General features: G+C 43.8%; 1 protein-coding gene across 5 annotated transcripts in view; it reads right to left on the bottom strand.

Annotated features, from left to right (window-relative positions):
- rad51b (RAD51 paralog B) overlaps nucleotides 1-15,557 on the bottom strand; it is a 520,835-nt gene that overhangs the window by 482,946 nt on the left and 22,332 nt on the right. For all 5 annotated transcript variants that reach the window (XM_072569304.1, XM_072569303.1, XM_072569302.1 and 2 more), the window contains exons 5-6: nucleotides 15,359-15,495; nucleotides 13,086-13,205 (exon numbers count right to left, since the gene is read on the bottom strand). In XM_072569304.1, coding sequence (XP_072425405.1) covers nucleotides 13,086-13,205; nucleotides 15,359-15,495 — 257 coding nt within the window. The remainder of the gene's footprint in view (nucleotides 1-13,085; nucleotides 13,206-15,358; nucleotides 15,496-15,557) is intronic.

Below are 15,557 nucleotides of genomic sequence, written 5' to 3' on the forward strand. Positions count from 1 at the left end.
TCTAATCCTTTCTTATCCATGTACCTGCCTTTTAAATGTGGTAACTGCTCCTGCATCGAACACTTCCTTTGGCAGTTCACTCCACACACAAACCACCCTCTGTGAAAAAAGTTGCCCCTCAGGTCACTTTTAGATCTTTCTCCTCTCGCCTTAAAACTGTGCCCTCTAGTTTTGAATTCCCCAAACTTTGGGACAAGACTTCTGCTCTTCACTGTATTTATACCCCCGTGATTTTAGAAATTTTGATAAGGTTACCCCTCAATCTCCCTCACTCCAGTGAAAATGCCCTAGCTCATTCAGCATTTCCTTACAACTCAAACCCTCCTGCTTAAATGTTATGAAGGCTTCTACCTCTACACACCAACATGATTTGGAGGTGCTGGTGTTGGATTGGGTTGGACAAAGTTAGAAATCACACAACGCCAGGTTATAGTCCAACAAGCTTATTTGGAAGTACTAGCTTTAAGAGAAGGAGCAGCGCTCTGAAAGCTAGTACTTCCAAATAAACCTGTTGGACGGTAACCTGGTGTTGTGCGATTTTTAACTTTTAGCACCCAAAACAGGCAATGAGTTGCAGATTCCCATCATCCTCTCAGTGAAAAGGAATTTTCCTCACATCTCTTCTAAACCTGCTACCCCTTACTTTAAGGTCAAGTTCCCTGGTCATTGCTCCCTCCATCACGGGATACGGTTCCTTCTTGTCTAACCTATCTCATAATTTGATACATATTAATTATGTCCCCTCTCAATCTCCAAGAAAACAATACCAGTCTGACCAATCTCTTTTCAAAACTGGATTCTCCAGCACTGGCAACATTCTGGTAAATCTCTTCTGCAGTTTATCCAGTGTTATCACATCCTCCTGTAATTCCAGAACTGCACACAATACTCTAGCAGCGGCCTAACCAATGTTTTAGGTAGTTATAGCATAAGCTCCCTGTTCTTAAACTCTACGCCTTGACTAATGTAACATTCACCTTCATAACCACTTTATTCGCCTGTCCTGATACCTTAAAGGACCAGTGCACATTCACACTAACATTCCTTGATCTTTGGTGTTTTATATACATTCATCACGTATCCCCTTGCCTGGTTTGTCCCACTAAAGTGCATTTCCTCACATTTATCCAAATGTGCCAGAGATCCTACCTGCTTTTACATCCACCTGTAAACTAAGGGTATAGTCCTCGCTATTGACCACCCCATTAATTTTTACATCATCTGCAAACTTATTAATCAACCCTTCTACATCCAAACCTAAATCATTTATACAAATCACAAATAGAAAGAACCCCAACACTGACCCCTGTGGTAACCCGCTGGACACAGACTTCCAGTCAGAAAGTCCAAGTAGACGACATCAAAAGCATTGCCTTGACACACTTGGTCAATTCTTTAAAAAAATTCAAACAAATTGCTCAGACATGACCTCCCCTTAAACAAAGCCATTCTGACTGTTCTCAATTCATCCCTGCCGCTCCAAAAACTGTCCCTCAGGATTTCTTTCAACAGTTTCCCATCACTGAAATTAGACTGACTGGCCTGTAGATTCCCGGTTTATCCCTTGCTCTCTTCTTGAAGAGTGGTGCTACACTGGCTAAACTCCAGTCCTCCTGTCCCTCTCCTACAGCCAGAGAGAAACTCAAAATCTTTGTAAGCACCCTCATATTCCCTCCGTTGCCTGACTCAATACTCTGAGATACATTTCTTATGGCCATAAGAGATGCTTCTACTTGGAAGCCTGCATCCCATTATTTTAAGACCGATTTACCTGAACGTGTCTGCACCCAGTCCACCACGGCCAGGTTAATTTTGATCTTATCAGTCTTCCCCTGGTTTACAACTTCAGGCCGGTCCCTTCTCGTTTTGCATAACGATCTTGAGTTATGATCCGGGTCTGACAAATTATCCCCCACCGGTACTTAAATCACTTGGTGAGCTTTGTAACCTAAAACTAAGCCCAGGACAAACCCCTCTCTTGTGGGACCATCTGTGTATTGGCTTAAAAGGCTCCCCTGGAATGACTAAGAATTCTGCTCAACTTAAATCTTTCACACCATGACTAACCCAGTTATTACTGGATAAGTCGACATCCCTTACTGTCACTACCCTATTACTTTATACATGAAATTTGCCTACATATTTGTTCTTCTATTTCTCTTGGATTGTTAGGGGATCTATACTACAGTAATGTAATTGTCCCTTTTTGGTTATTAAATTCTTACCATCTGGCTTCATTTGAGAACCCTCAAAGATGATAACACTTCTTATTGCTGTAATAAATTACCTGATCAAATCTGTGACACCTTCCCTGTCTTACCTGAAGACCTTGCACCCTGAAATACTGAGCTGCCAGCCCTACCCTCTCTCAACCAAGTCTCAGTGACAGCAATGACATCATACGGCAATGCTTTAATGCACGCCCTCAACTCATCTGCTTTGTTTGACAGACTCCTCGCATTAAAATAAATACCATCCAACCTTGCCAAACTCCCTTGTGCATGAATGCTTTCCTGATTGACTCGCGATCTCTTCTAATTTTCGCCAATCATCATCTACTGCTGAACATTCTCTTGAATCCACAATCTTGCCAAATTGGTTTAAACCCTCCATAAGAGCTCTAGCAGACCTCCCTGCAAGGACGCTGGTCCCATTCTGCAACCCGTCCACCTCGTACAGGTGTCACCACCCCCAAGTATGGCCCTAATGTCCCAGAAATCTGAAGCCCTCCACTATCTCTGCAGCCACACATTCATCTGGACTAACCTATTTCTGTACTCACTCGCAAGTGGCAGAAGTAATCCAGAAATTACGACCTTTTAGCTCCTGTTCCTTAATCTACTTCCCAGCTCCCTAAATTCTGCTTTCAGGACTTCATCCCTTTTTACTACCTAAGTTTTGGGTACCAATAAATCTTAAAACTCTGACCTCCTGCATAACCCATTTTACTCATCCTATCACTATCACTGCCTTTAGTATTCACGAGCTTGGAGGGTGGCTAATGTTGTACCTTTGTTTAAGAAAGAATGTAAGGAGAAACAGAAGAACTATAGACCTGTCAGTCTGACTTCTGTTGTGGGTAAATTGTTGGAGGTGATTTTAAAAGATAGGATTTATGGACATTTATAGAATCAAAAAATATTGGGAATAGTCAGCATCATTGAGTGCAAGGAAAATTGTCTCTCACAAACTTGATTGAGTTTTGAAGGAAGTTACCAAAAAGACTGATGTGGGCACAGCATTAGAGGTTGTTTATTTGGACATTAAGAAAGCCTTCTACAAGGCTCAGTATGGTAGACTAATAAATAAAGTTAGGTCACATGAGATTCAGGGTGAGCTTGCCAACCTGATATATAATTGGCTTAATGGCAGGAGGCAGAGTGGTGGTGCAGGGCTGCTTTGAGGCCTGTGACCAGCAGTGTTCCATATGGATGGTTCTGGGTCCTGTTTTGTTATTTACATAAATGATTTGGATGAGAAAGCAGAAGGCATGGTTTGTAAGTTTGTGGATGATATCAAATTTGGTGTCATAGTAGACAGTGAAGAAGGTTATCTCAGATGACAAAGGGATGGGTCAATGGGCTGAAAAATAGCAAATGGAGTTCAATCTGGATAAATAGGATGTATTGCATTTTGAGCTGGAAATGTGTTGCTGGAAAAGCACAGCAGGTCAGGCAGCATCCAAGGAACAGGAGAATTGACGTTTCAGGCATCAGCCCTTCTTCAGGAATGAGGAAAGTGTGTCCAGCAGGCTAAGATAAAAGGTAGGGAGGAGGGACTTGGGGGAGGGGCGTTGGAAATGCGATAGGTGGAGGGAGGTCAAGGTGAGGGTGATAGGCTGGAGTGGGGGTGGGGGCGGAGAGGTCAGGAAGAAGATTGCAGGTTAGGAAGGCGGTGCTGAGTTCGAGGGATTTGACTGAGACAAGGCGGGGGGAAGGGGAAATGAGGAAACTGGAGAGGTCTGAGTTCATCCCTTGTGGTTTGAGGGTTCCCAGGCGGAAGATGAGGCGCTCTTCCTCCAACCGTCGTGTTGCCATGGTCTGGCGATGGAGGAGTCCAAGGACCTGCATGTCCTTGGTGAAGTGGGAGGGAGAGTTGAAGTTTTGAGCTACGGGGTGGTTGGGTTGGTTGGTCTGGGTGTACCAGAGGTGTTCTCTGAAACGTTCCGCAAGTAGGCGGCCTGTCTCCCCAATATAGAGGAGGCCATATCGGGTGCAGCGGATGCAATAAATGATGTGTGTGGAGGTGCAGGTGAATTTGTGGCGGATATGGAAGTGTCCCTTGGGGCCAATGAGGGAGGTGGGGGGGGAGGTGTGGGTGCAAGTTTTGCATTTCTTGCGGTTGCAGGGGAAGGTGCCGGGAGTGGAGGTTGGGTTGGTGGGGACCTGACGAGGGAGTCACGGAGGGAGTGGTCTTTTCGGAACGCTGATAGGGGAGGGGAGGGAAGTATGCCCCTGGTGGTGGGGTCCGTTTGGAGGTGGCGGAAATGACAGCGGATGATATGCTAGACATGGAGGTTGGTGGGGTGGTAGGTGAGGACCAGTGGGGTTCTGTCCTGGTGGCGGTTGGAGGGGCGGGGCTCAAGGGCGGTGGAGCAGGAAGTTGAAGAGATGCGGTGGAGGGCATCGTCGACTATGTCTGGGGGGAAACTGCGGTCCTTGAAGAAGGAGGCCATCTGGGTGGTACGGTTTTGGAACTGGTCCTCCTGGAAGCAGATGCGGCGGAGACGAAGGAATTGGGAATATGGGATGGCGTTTTTACAGGGGGCAGGGTGGGAGGAGGTGTAGTCTAGGTAGCTGTGGGAGTCGGTCAGTTTGAAGAGCGCCTCATCTTCCGCCTGGGAACCCTCAAACCACAAGGGATGAACTCAGATTTCTCCAGTTTCCTCATTTCCCCTCCCCCCCCCCCCCACCTTGTCTCAGTCAAATCCGTCAAACTCAGCACCGCCTTCCCAACCTGCAATCTTCTTCCTGACCTCTCCGCCCCCACCCCACTCTGGCCTATCACCCTCACCTTGACCTCCCTCCACCTATCGCATTCCCAACACCCCTCCCCCAAGTCCCTCCTCCCTACCTTTTATCTTAGCCTGCTGGACACACTTTCCTCATTCCTGAAGAAGGGCTGATGCCCGAAACGTCGATTCTCTTGTTTCTTGGATGCTGTCTGACCTGCTGCACTTTTCCAGCAACACATTTTCAGCTCTGATCTCCATCATCTGCAGTCCTCACTTTCTCCCTGTATTGCATTTTGAGGCAACTAACAGGGATAGGACATAAACAAGTAAGGCCTGTGTAGTGTTGTCGAGTAGAGGGCCCAAGGGGTTTAGGTATATAATTCTTTGAAGTTTGCTTCACATATAGACAGGGAGGTTAAAGAGGCATTTAGTATGCTTGCTTTCATTGCTCAGTCCTTCGACTATAAGAATTGGGAAATCACGTTAGAACATAGAACAATACAGCACAGTACAGGCCCTTTGGCCCTCGATGTTGCACTACCTGCAGAACCAATCTGAAGCCCATCTAACCGACACTATTCCATTTTCATCCATATATCTATGCAATGACCATTTAAATGCCCTTAAAGTTGGCGAGTCTACTATTGTTGCAGGCAGGGCAAAGATATGTTGAGGTTGTGCAGGCCACTGATGAGGCGTCTTCTGGAACAGTGTGCCCAGTTCTGGTCGCCCCATTACTGGAAGGAAAATATTAAGCTGGAGAGGGTTCAGAAGAGATCTACCAGGATGTTGCCAGGTGTGGAAGGTTTGAGTAATAAAGAAAGGCTGTGACTTCTTTTCAATGGAGTTTGAGAGGTGACCTTATAAAAGTTGATAAAATCATGAGGGGTAGTTATCCTTTGCCTGGGATAGGGGATTTTAAGATTCGGGGGTACATTTTTAAGGCAGGAGGAGAGAAACTTAAAAAAGACATGGGGGGGGGGGGGGGGGGAGTCTTTTACACAGCGTGTGATTTGTGTTTGGAATGAACTCCCTGAGGAAGTAGTAAATGTGGGTGCAGTCACAACATTTAAAAGACATTTGGACAGGTACACAAATAGAAAAGTTTGGAGGGATTTGGACCAGGCAAAGGCAGGTGGGAACAGCTTTATTTGGGCTTACGTTTGGCATGGATTGGTTGGATCGAAAGGTTGGTTTCCATGCTGTATGACTCTATGACCTATTGCTTCTCCTTATAGAAACCTTTTAAGATGTTACTTTAAAAAATTCCTCTGACAAAGTCTTTTGTTATCTGTGACAATTTGTGGCTCAATATTAAATTTTATTTGATAATGCTGGTCTGAAGATTTGGGTCATTCCTGCATTTATATAGATTCATTTAAATTATTATAAATTAAAATGTATCATACTGAAGTTGCAGCCTCCTTCCCATTGAAACAACTGTGCATCACTTAATAACTTGGTCCCAAAAGCACAGGTTATTCCAATCTCTTTCTCCAGTTGCCACGACATTTTCAATTTAACAAACATGAACATTTAAACACTTTTCAAGAATAAGAATTCAGTCTACGACTTTGAAAACACAGTGGCAATTACATTAGCGCGTACAAGTCCAATTTAACTCTCTCCTTAAATCCTAATAACGGTTCCCATTTCATTGTGCAGCCTCAGAAGATCACCGAAGTCACAGAAAGAATGCAGAGTTGAAAACAGGTTTGGTTTCTCAATCGGGAAACAGTGATGGGTAGTGTCTGGCATGCTGTTAATTCGGTATGATACAGAAGTTCAAATTACAGAGTGCAATGACCTTCTGTTAGCACCACTGAACCCCTACACTGGGTAAGCAGGCAATTTGACCCACTGTGGCTACACCATACCTCCAAAGAGTCTCCCACCCTGACCCATCCAGCTACTCTATCCCAGTAACCCTGCAATCCACCTAACCTGCAATTGTTTGGACTGGGAGAAAACCGGAGCATCTAGATGAAAACCGGAGCATCCAGACAGGGGGAGCGTGGGCAAACTCCACACAGTCGCCAGAGGCTGGAACCTGGTCCTCAGCACTGAGCCACCATGCCCACTGATACAGCAATATTAAATACAACAGTTCCTTCCACACTCCCAACCACTACTAGAAGTCAAATTTACAAAACAATCCATCTCTCCCTTGAAAACAGGCCAAACATCAAAGAATTAAGGGTTGCCAACTTTGACTGGATGTACTCTGGAGGACTTAACACATGAAACTCTTCCCTCCAAATACGCTGTCCCTACTCACCCATCCTTGGCCACCTGAACTTCTTTGTAAAATGTTCACCATTACATCACCTCTTGTCCCCACACCGAGTTCACAAAGGTTAAGAGTAATCAGGAAAACAAAGAGTCAATAGTACAAGGAAGTACATTGACATTATTGAAGCTGAAATGGTTAGGCGAAGAACTACAAGTTTCTCAAACTCTGCCATAATCCACCACAGAAACAGTGCACACCTGAAGGAAAGACACCTCCACAGACTGACACTATGAACAAGCTTTATCTACTCATCCATCACATTTTTAATAGCACAGAAAAAAATGCAAATGTTGGATAAATGCTAGAGATGCAGCTTTTCCTCTCAGCATCTGCAAAGCGCATTACATTTTGTTTTGATCAAAACTCCACACTCTGAACATCAACGCATTGACAGCTCCTGAAACATCAACATCTGGGGTGTTTTCCTTTAACTATCGTCATCAAGGTCAGCATATCAGTAGTGGCAACTAGGACACTTTCTATTGCAATGCAGTAATTGAGAGAGTGCTGCATTATTGATGATTCGTGCAGGACATTTCATTGCAATTTGTCCAAATCAATTGGATGCAGAGATTCAAAGAAACTATTTAAACAGCATAAGAGTTCTTCCAGTCAGCAGCTTTTGTTAACCACCACCGACATAAATTACTTGCTTACAACAGAAATCATTTGGCCCAATTCGTCATTTGGATCCCACATAAGCAGAAGACATCCCCATAAGCCTTGATCACCCGTTCCAAATGCCTATCAATAGTAATCTGTTCTTATCTTTTTCAGTCAGTCATAAACTCCGCTAGGATACTGTTACGATCCCAGCTCATGCTTTTATTGATCAAATCAGATCCCAAACTGAAACCAGGCCTGATGGAGTTTAGTTTTTGAAGTTGGTTCTCACAGTGGTTGAGGTGCCACTGTTACCTTAACTTTTTAGTTTCTTACTTGATAACTTTTCCAGTTTGGATGGCTTCTTTACAATTCTGATGTTCAGAATTTTGATGGCCTGAAGCTTCTTTTCACTTCTGACCGCTTGAAAATATCTCCACAAACCCTCACAGCTTGGAAACTTCAGAGTTAAACTGCTCTTCTGCACTGAAAACCTGGTTCTTCTGAGCTGAAATGAGATTCTGAACTGAACTCATTGGCTCCTGGACTGCTTTCTCCTGGAAGGTTTTTCAAGTTCAGCTTTTTATATACCTCAACTGACACCTAGCAGGCACTTAAATCACATGCCTTCTTAGAAGTTATGCTTCTAGTTCCTTGTTCCAAATAACTTTTACCTTTTTGAAAAAGGTTTTCTTGACAGAACTGAAACCAAAAATGTACTTCATCTGTACTTTAAGATCAAAATTCTATTTGATTCATGCATTATGCATCTTTGTCTTGGTATCAATACTAAAAATGTTATTCTGCTCTCTATCCTGAAATTCTTGTTTTTAATCTGACTTTTTTTCATTCAATCACAGGATGTAGGCTGAGCAGACTTCTTGAACTGCTGCAATCCATGTGCCCGTAGGTAGACCCACAATGCCATTAGGGAAGAAATTCCCCTTGTTCTTGAGCTTCCCTTCATTGGAAACAGTATTGCTTCCTTCACTATCCCAACCCCTCATAATTTTAAACGCCTCTGTGACTCGCTAGTCCAACCAATATTAAGTGTTCAGCTTTACATATGTTTCGGTGGCAGTTCACACTCTTCAATTCATCTGTTAATCACAAGTAAGGCTTTCATCTAAACCCTTCAACCAGTTGGAGTCAACTATGTTAGCATTCTCACCTCTCAGTCCGAATTTTGAGAGTTCATGTCCAGAGACTTGCTCACAAAATTCGAGGCTGACGTTCCAGTGTAATATTGTGGATTGCTGCACTCACAGATGCGATCTTTGAGAGGAGACATTCAACCAAATCCCAAGATAAACAATCAAATGAATACAAAAGATCCCATATATCAATTTTGAAAAAATGGTAAGGGACAGTGTCCTGGTGTCCTAGCCAATATTTGTTCTACAATCACTACAACAGATCACCTGGCCATCATCTCAATGATGCTTGTGGGACTTTACTGGGAATAAACTGAAAGATACATCTCTTACAACAGTAACTATGCTTCAAAATTCATTGACTGACTGCAAAATACTTCAACATTTCTGATGTAGTGAAAGCTGGAGAATAAATGAAAGCATTTTGACTGAAAACTGACAGTGTATGGCAGAGTTCCCTCCCAGAAGGAAAATATTTTTCTCAGAACACTCCAAAACCTTTGATTTTCACTGAGTGCAGTCTAAGCACTTTGATACTGGGTACTGAGTTGGATGATCAGCCATGAACATACTGAATGGAGCAGCAGGCTCAAAGGGCCGAATGGCCTACTCCTGCCCTTGTTTACTGTTTCCATTGACATGGTTTTGCGAAAGGGCAGTTGTGTTGACACATTTGTTCGACTTTGAGGTTGTAACTTGCAGGGTGATTATGGGAAACAATATATTTAGATTTTCACAAGACATTTAGTAAGATGTCAACACACGCTGGCACATGCAGGTGGTGGTACTCTATTAGTATGGGTAGTAACTTGACAGGTTGGATTCTGAGAAGTTGTTTCCCTGACCAGAGTCTAGAACAAGGACTGGCATCAGGGTAATGGATCAGTAATCTGGGAAATGGGCTGCGAAAAAATAATTCTGTAGATTGGAATTCTTGATATTGGAGGATTGTGCGCGCTTCATGGCCAATCCATAGATTTTTGGATTTTTTTTAAAGGAGTCGGGTCGAGAAGGATTGTGGAGGTAGGCGTGTATTGAAATGGAGTTGAGGTCAAGGGTCATCCATATTCTACATAATGATCTCCAGAATGGAGGCTTTGCAGTCTTATTTAAGTAAAATTATTATTTCATTGGAGGCAGTTCAGAAAAGGTTCACTAGGATGATCCCTGGTATGGAAAGATTGTCTTGTGAGTAAATACTAAGCAGGTTGGGACTCCTACTCCCAGCAGGTTAGAAGAATGAGAGGTGACCTCATTGAAATATGTAGAAGTTTTAAGGGACTTGGCAGGATAAATGCTGAGAGGATGTTTCCCCTCATGGGGCAGTAGAGGACAACAGGGCCTAGTCTGAGAATAAAGGAGTGCCAATTTAAATCGGAGATGAGGAGGAATTTCTTCTCTCAGATGTTTGTGAGCCTTTGGAATTCCTTGCCACAGAGAGCAGTGGGAGCAGAATACGTGTGTATATTTAAGACGGAGATAGATGCTGATCAAGGGTTATGGGGAAAATGCAGGAAAATGGATGTGAGGAATATTGAATCGGCCAGGAGCCTACTGAATGGCAGAGCAGGTTTGAGGGCTGGAATGGTCTACTTCGGTTCCTATTTCTTATGGTCTTATCTTTGTTATGTCACTGTTGCCTAAACAGTAGAGTCATAAAGTCATACAGCTGTACAGCACGGAAACAGACCCTTTGGTCCAACTCGTACATGCTAACCAAATATCCCAACCCAATCTAGTCCCACCTGCCAGCACCCGACCCATATCCCTCTAAACCCTTCCTTTTCCTATACCTATCCAGATGCCTTTTAAATGTTGCAATTGTACCAGCCTCCACTACTTCCATTCATTCCACAAATGCACCACCCTCTGTGTGAAAAAGTTGCCCCTAAGTATTACAAAGCTGATTTTGATCAATATCAGTAAAGTCACGTCTCCCTATCTTTCTTCATTCCTCTCCCCAAATATTCCTTTAAATCCAGGAGAAAGTGAGGACTGCAGATGCTGGAGATCAGAATCAAAAGTATGGTGCTGGAAAAGCACAACTGGTTAGGCAACATTTGAGGAGCAGGAGAGTCGATGCTTCGAGCATAAGCTCTTCAACAGAAAGTATTCGGCCACAATGCAGTGGGGTTGTTTAGTGCGTGCGCCCCGGAGATGTTCTCTGAAACGTTCTGCAAGTTGGTGTCCTGTCATCCCAATGTAGAGGAGATCACATACAGAGCAACAGAGAGTGGATAAGGTGTTTGGAAGTGCAGGAAAGTTTCTGCTGGATGTGGATGGATCCTTTCGGGCCTTGGATGGAGGTGAGTGGGGAGGTGTGGGCGCAGGTTTTACACCACTTCCGGTGGCAGAGGAAGGTGCCAGGAATGGAGAGTGGGTTGATTGTGTTGGGGGGGGGGGTTGGTGTGGATCATCATTTGTGGGCGGCACAGTGGCACAGTGGTTAGCACTGCTGCCTCACAGCGCCAGAGACCCGGGTTCAATTCCCGCCTCAGGCAACTGACTGTGTGGAGTTTGCACATTCTCCCCGTGTCTGCGTGGATTTCCTCCGGGTGCTCCGGTTTCCTCCCACAGTCCAAAGATGTGCAGGTCAGGTGAATTGGCCATGCTAAATTGCCCGTAGTGTTAGGTAAGGGGTAGATGTAGGGGTATTGGGTGGGTTGCGCTTCGGCGGGGCGGTGTGGACTTGTTGGGCCGAAGGGCCTGTTTCCACACTGTAAGTAATCTAAAATCTAATCAGGCTTTTTTTTGTCATTTGTCCTAATATCTCTTTGTAGGGTGTCATGTTTATTTTATAATGTTTCTGAGATGTTCTTTGAGACAGCATATCATGTTAAAGTTGCTATCTATTTACAAGGTGTGGCTGCAAAAGAAAAAGAAAGGAAGGACTACCTTTGGGACACTAAAGACGTGAAGCATAATAAACGCAACAGAAATTGTCGGAAAAGCTCAGGCAGGTCTGGCAGCCTATGTGAAGAGATATCAAAGTTAACGCTTCAGGTCCAGTGACTGCTCCTCAGAACTGATGGTAGGTAGGAAAATGTCAGTTTATATACACAACATAGGGTGGGGAGGAGGGGGTAAGGAGTAAATGATAGGTGGGGATAGACGCTAAAGAAACAAAAAGAATAGTTGGGCCGACAAAAAATTAGATAACAATCTGGCTAGGAGGGTGAATAGCTATTAATGGGGACTGTTAGTAGATAATAATGGATTGCGTGTAATAGCAGACAATGTAATAACAAGGGATGGAGAAAGGTAGCTGTTAGGGGAGCACCCCCAGTCCTGAAGAAGGGTTACACCCACCACCCCTAAGTCTTGAAGAAGATTTACACCAGAAACGTGGACTTCTCCATCTCCTGAGGCTGCCTGGCTTGCTGTGTTCATCCAGTCTCCTGCTTGTCCACCTTGGATTTCAGGATCTGCAGGTTTTTTTTGTCTCTCTTGTGATAGCAAAGCCTGGTATGTGTGGAGGGTGGGGCAAGGACATGGCTCAAGCCCGAAAGTTATTGAACGTGTTGGTAATGAACACAAGGCTGTTCTTTTACTTGCATGTTCTCCGAACACGAATATTAGTGATAAGGATGATTAGAGGATCAAATTCAAGTCAAGCTAAAGGAAATGATCTCCGAAGGAGGGTCGCTGAATCAGAAATGCTAACTCTGTTTTTTCTTCACAGATGCTGCCAGACCTATTGAGTTTCTCTCGCCAGTTCCTGAAGAAGTTAAAAATCACACAACACCAGGTTATAGTCCAACAGGTTTTTTGAAGCACCAGCTTTCAGAGAATAGCTCTGTCATCAAGTCCACAAATACCTGAAGGAGCAGTGCTCTGAAAGCTAGTGCTTCCAGATAAAAGTGTTGGACTATAACCTGGTGTCGTGTGATTTTTAACTTTGTACACCCCAGTCCAAAACCGGCACCTCCAAATCATTCCTGATGAAGGGCTTATGCCCAAAACATCAATTCTCCTGCTCCTCGAACACTGCCTGACTTGCTGTGCTTTTCCAGCACCACACTCTCGACCATTGAATTTCTCCCCAACAATTTCTGTTTCTGTAAAAGGAAACAACAGATACCTTTTTAGCACATCCAAGCAAGTGAGTTCACGGTACAAGTGAATTCTGTTTGTCATTGCAATCAACTTCTGGTCTTCATGGAAGTAATTAGGGAATCGACACCTTGCTATCTCTATTAGCCTGAAATACAAACAAAAGTTTTAAAAAGTACAGAAATATGAATTCCATCAAGAGAGCTCACACAGCATAATGGAGCAGAACACACTCCACAACTGCATGCAAGAGCAATTATTTCTCCCAAAAGACAGTACAGCAGACACATCCTTAGTGTCACAATCCCCTAAATCTTTTAGATATCAATATGTGTGTCCTAAGGAAATAACAATACCCCATCAACAGTTCATTTGCAACTGAGGATGCTGCTTGAGGCAGGCATGTTAGTCAGGAGTCTGGGAATAGTTCCAGCTCCTCAAAAAGTCACAGGATCTTTGCCATCCACTTAAATTGACAGGAACATCCAGACAGCAATCCCAGGTTAACATATTATCTGGAAGGTAGCGCTAACGACGAACCAAAACTGTCTCAGCACCACAATGATTAGTCTCTGCACCAGCAGCTTCTGAGTCAGAGCTGTGCATAATATCAACTGAGTCAAGCTGATGGAAGCCTTGAGGAAAAAAGAAACTAAAACAAATCCTGCAGCTACTCCACTGACATCATGCACGTCTAAAGGTAATCTACCAACATAACTCTAGTAATTCTGCTCACCTCATGTTCCAGTTCCACCAATCATGCAAGTTTACATCCTGATTTTACCCAACAGAAAATAGTGGAGAAATAAATATTTATTGTTACTTGGATTCTAGGACTGTTTAACTCTGCCTCTGTACTTAACATGCCAGCAGCTCTGTGTAGTAAGTATTAGATCTAGATCTCATTCAAGAATATGGCAAGGTGCAGTAACGTCCTAGTCACTGCACCTCTAGTTCATTGCAAAAGGGCGGAAGGTCCTGTCACCTTCTGCCCTTTTGCAATGAACTAGAGTGAAGGTAGTCGAGGAGTGAGGGTTATACAAGGACACAAGGTTACACTTTGCAATATGAGACAATCCTGCCACTATAGATGATGTAATGAAAGAGTTGCTTAGATATCCCTCATTGTGTTCCACTTATTAACACGAAGGAGACAGCAATGCTGGAAGTACTATATTATCTTCACTACACCAAACAGTGGTTCCTTCTCCCAACGCTGCTGCATTCAGACAGAATGACGGGTAAGTCAGGAAAGGTACTTCACAACATTGGTGCCCTCACTATTTGAGCCAGACACAGATCAGTTAGGGCCATCAGGAATTAGCCAAGAATAATTTGAGTAGTGAACAACTTTGTTGTGGCCACTGAAGAGCACCATTCAGTGTTCTTGCTACCTCCAGGGAATGGCAGCATACTTTTGAGATGGTGTAAGGAGTTAGTATGTCATGATCAGCAGGAAACTTTCTTGAAGTTAACATTGAGCCTGTCAGCATAACATTATCCGCCTAGCTTTGGTGGGTCTATGTCCACTGGATGTACCTAAGGATGGTGAGGGAGGAGGCAGGGATGTTATAGAGTCTTACTGCACGGAAACAGACCCTTCGGTTCAATCAATCCGCACCAACCATGCTCCCAAACTAAACTAGTCCCACCTTCCTATGCTCGGCCCATAACCTTTCCTATGCATGAACTTATCGACATCCTTTAAATGTTGTTACTGCACCTGCATTCACCACCTCCTTGCAGTTCATTCCATATTTGAACCACTCTCTGTGTAAAAAGGTTCCCCCTCATGTCCTGATGAGGGAGGAGGTAGGGATAATAGCTGATGGATAGAATTCTACAATGAGTACAGTCAAGCTGTTGGTTGACTTGAGTATGGAACAGTTCTCCCAGCTTTGGAAATAGCTGGAGATGTTGACGAGGAGAGTCTTGCAGAGATTAAATTAGCACAAAAATGCCTTGTTTCATTCTCAGAAGGTATCTCGGTCGCGACTGAATTGCCTGATTTATTCATTCATAAATTACAACAGATCCAACTACTCGGACAGTTCAAGAATCAACCAGCATGGGACTGGAGTCAGATACAGGTCAGACCAGGTAATGGTGAAAGGTTCTCTTCCTTAAAAAAGGACAAGAATGAAATACTTGCTGAGCTAAAAAAAAACACACCAGATTGATTCAATTTCTCAGCATACCATGACAGGATTTGAATGGTCCACTTTTGGGTTTATGGTCTAGAGCCATAGCCACGGTGTTAGTATACATTGAATTATTAGAAATCATAATTATTTCTCTTACCGCTCAGCACTAAAGGCAGATTCGGTGTCAATGTAAATGACTGCTCCATCCAGACCACCCATACTGACAGGCAAGGTGGCCAACACGCTCAGCATCATACAGAATTGTGTCTTTCCACAGCCTGAAGGACCTGTCACCTAAATACAGGAAACTTTAATTGGGAACTATTCTGTAAACAAAATCCAACACCAGGCTTACA

This window comes from Chiloscyllium punctatum, chromosome 4 (assembly GCF_047496795.1).
Source record: "Chiloscyllium punctatum isolate Juve2018m chromosome 4, sChiPun1.3, whole genome shotgun sequence".
Lineage (NCBI taxonomy): Eukaryota > Metazoa > Chordata > Chondrichthyes > Orectolobiformes > Hemiscylliidae > Chiloscyllium > Chiloscyllium punctatum.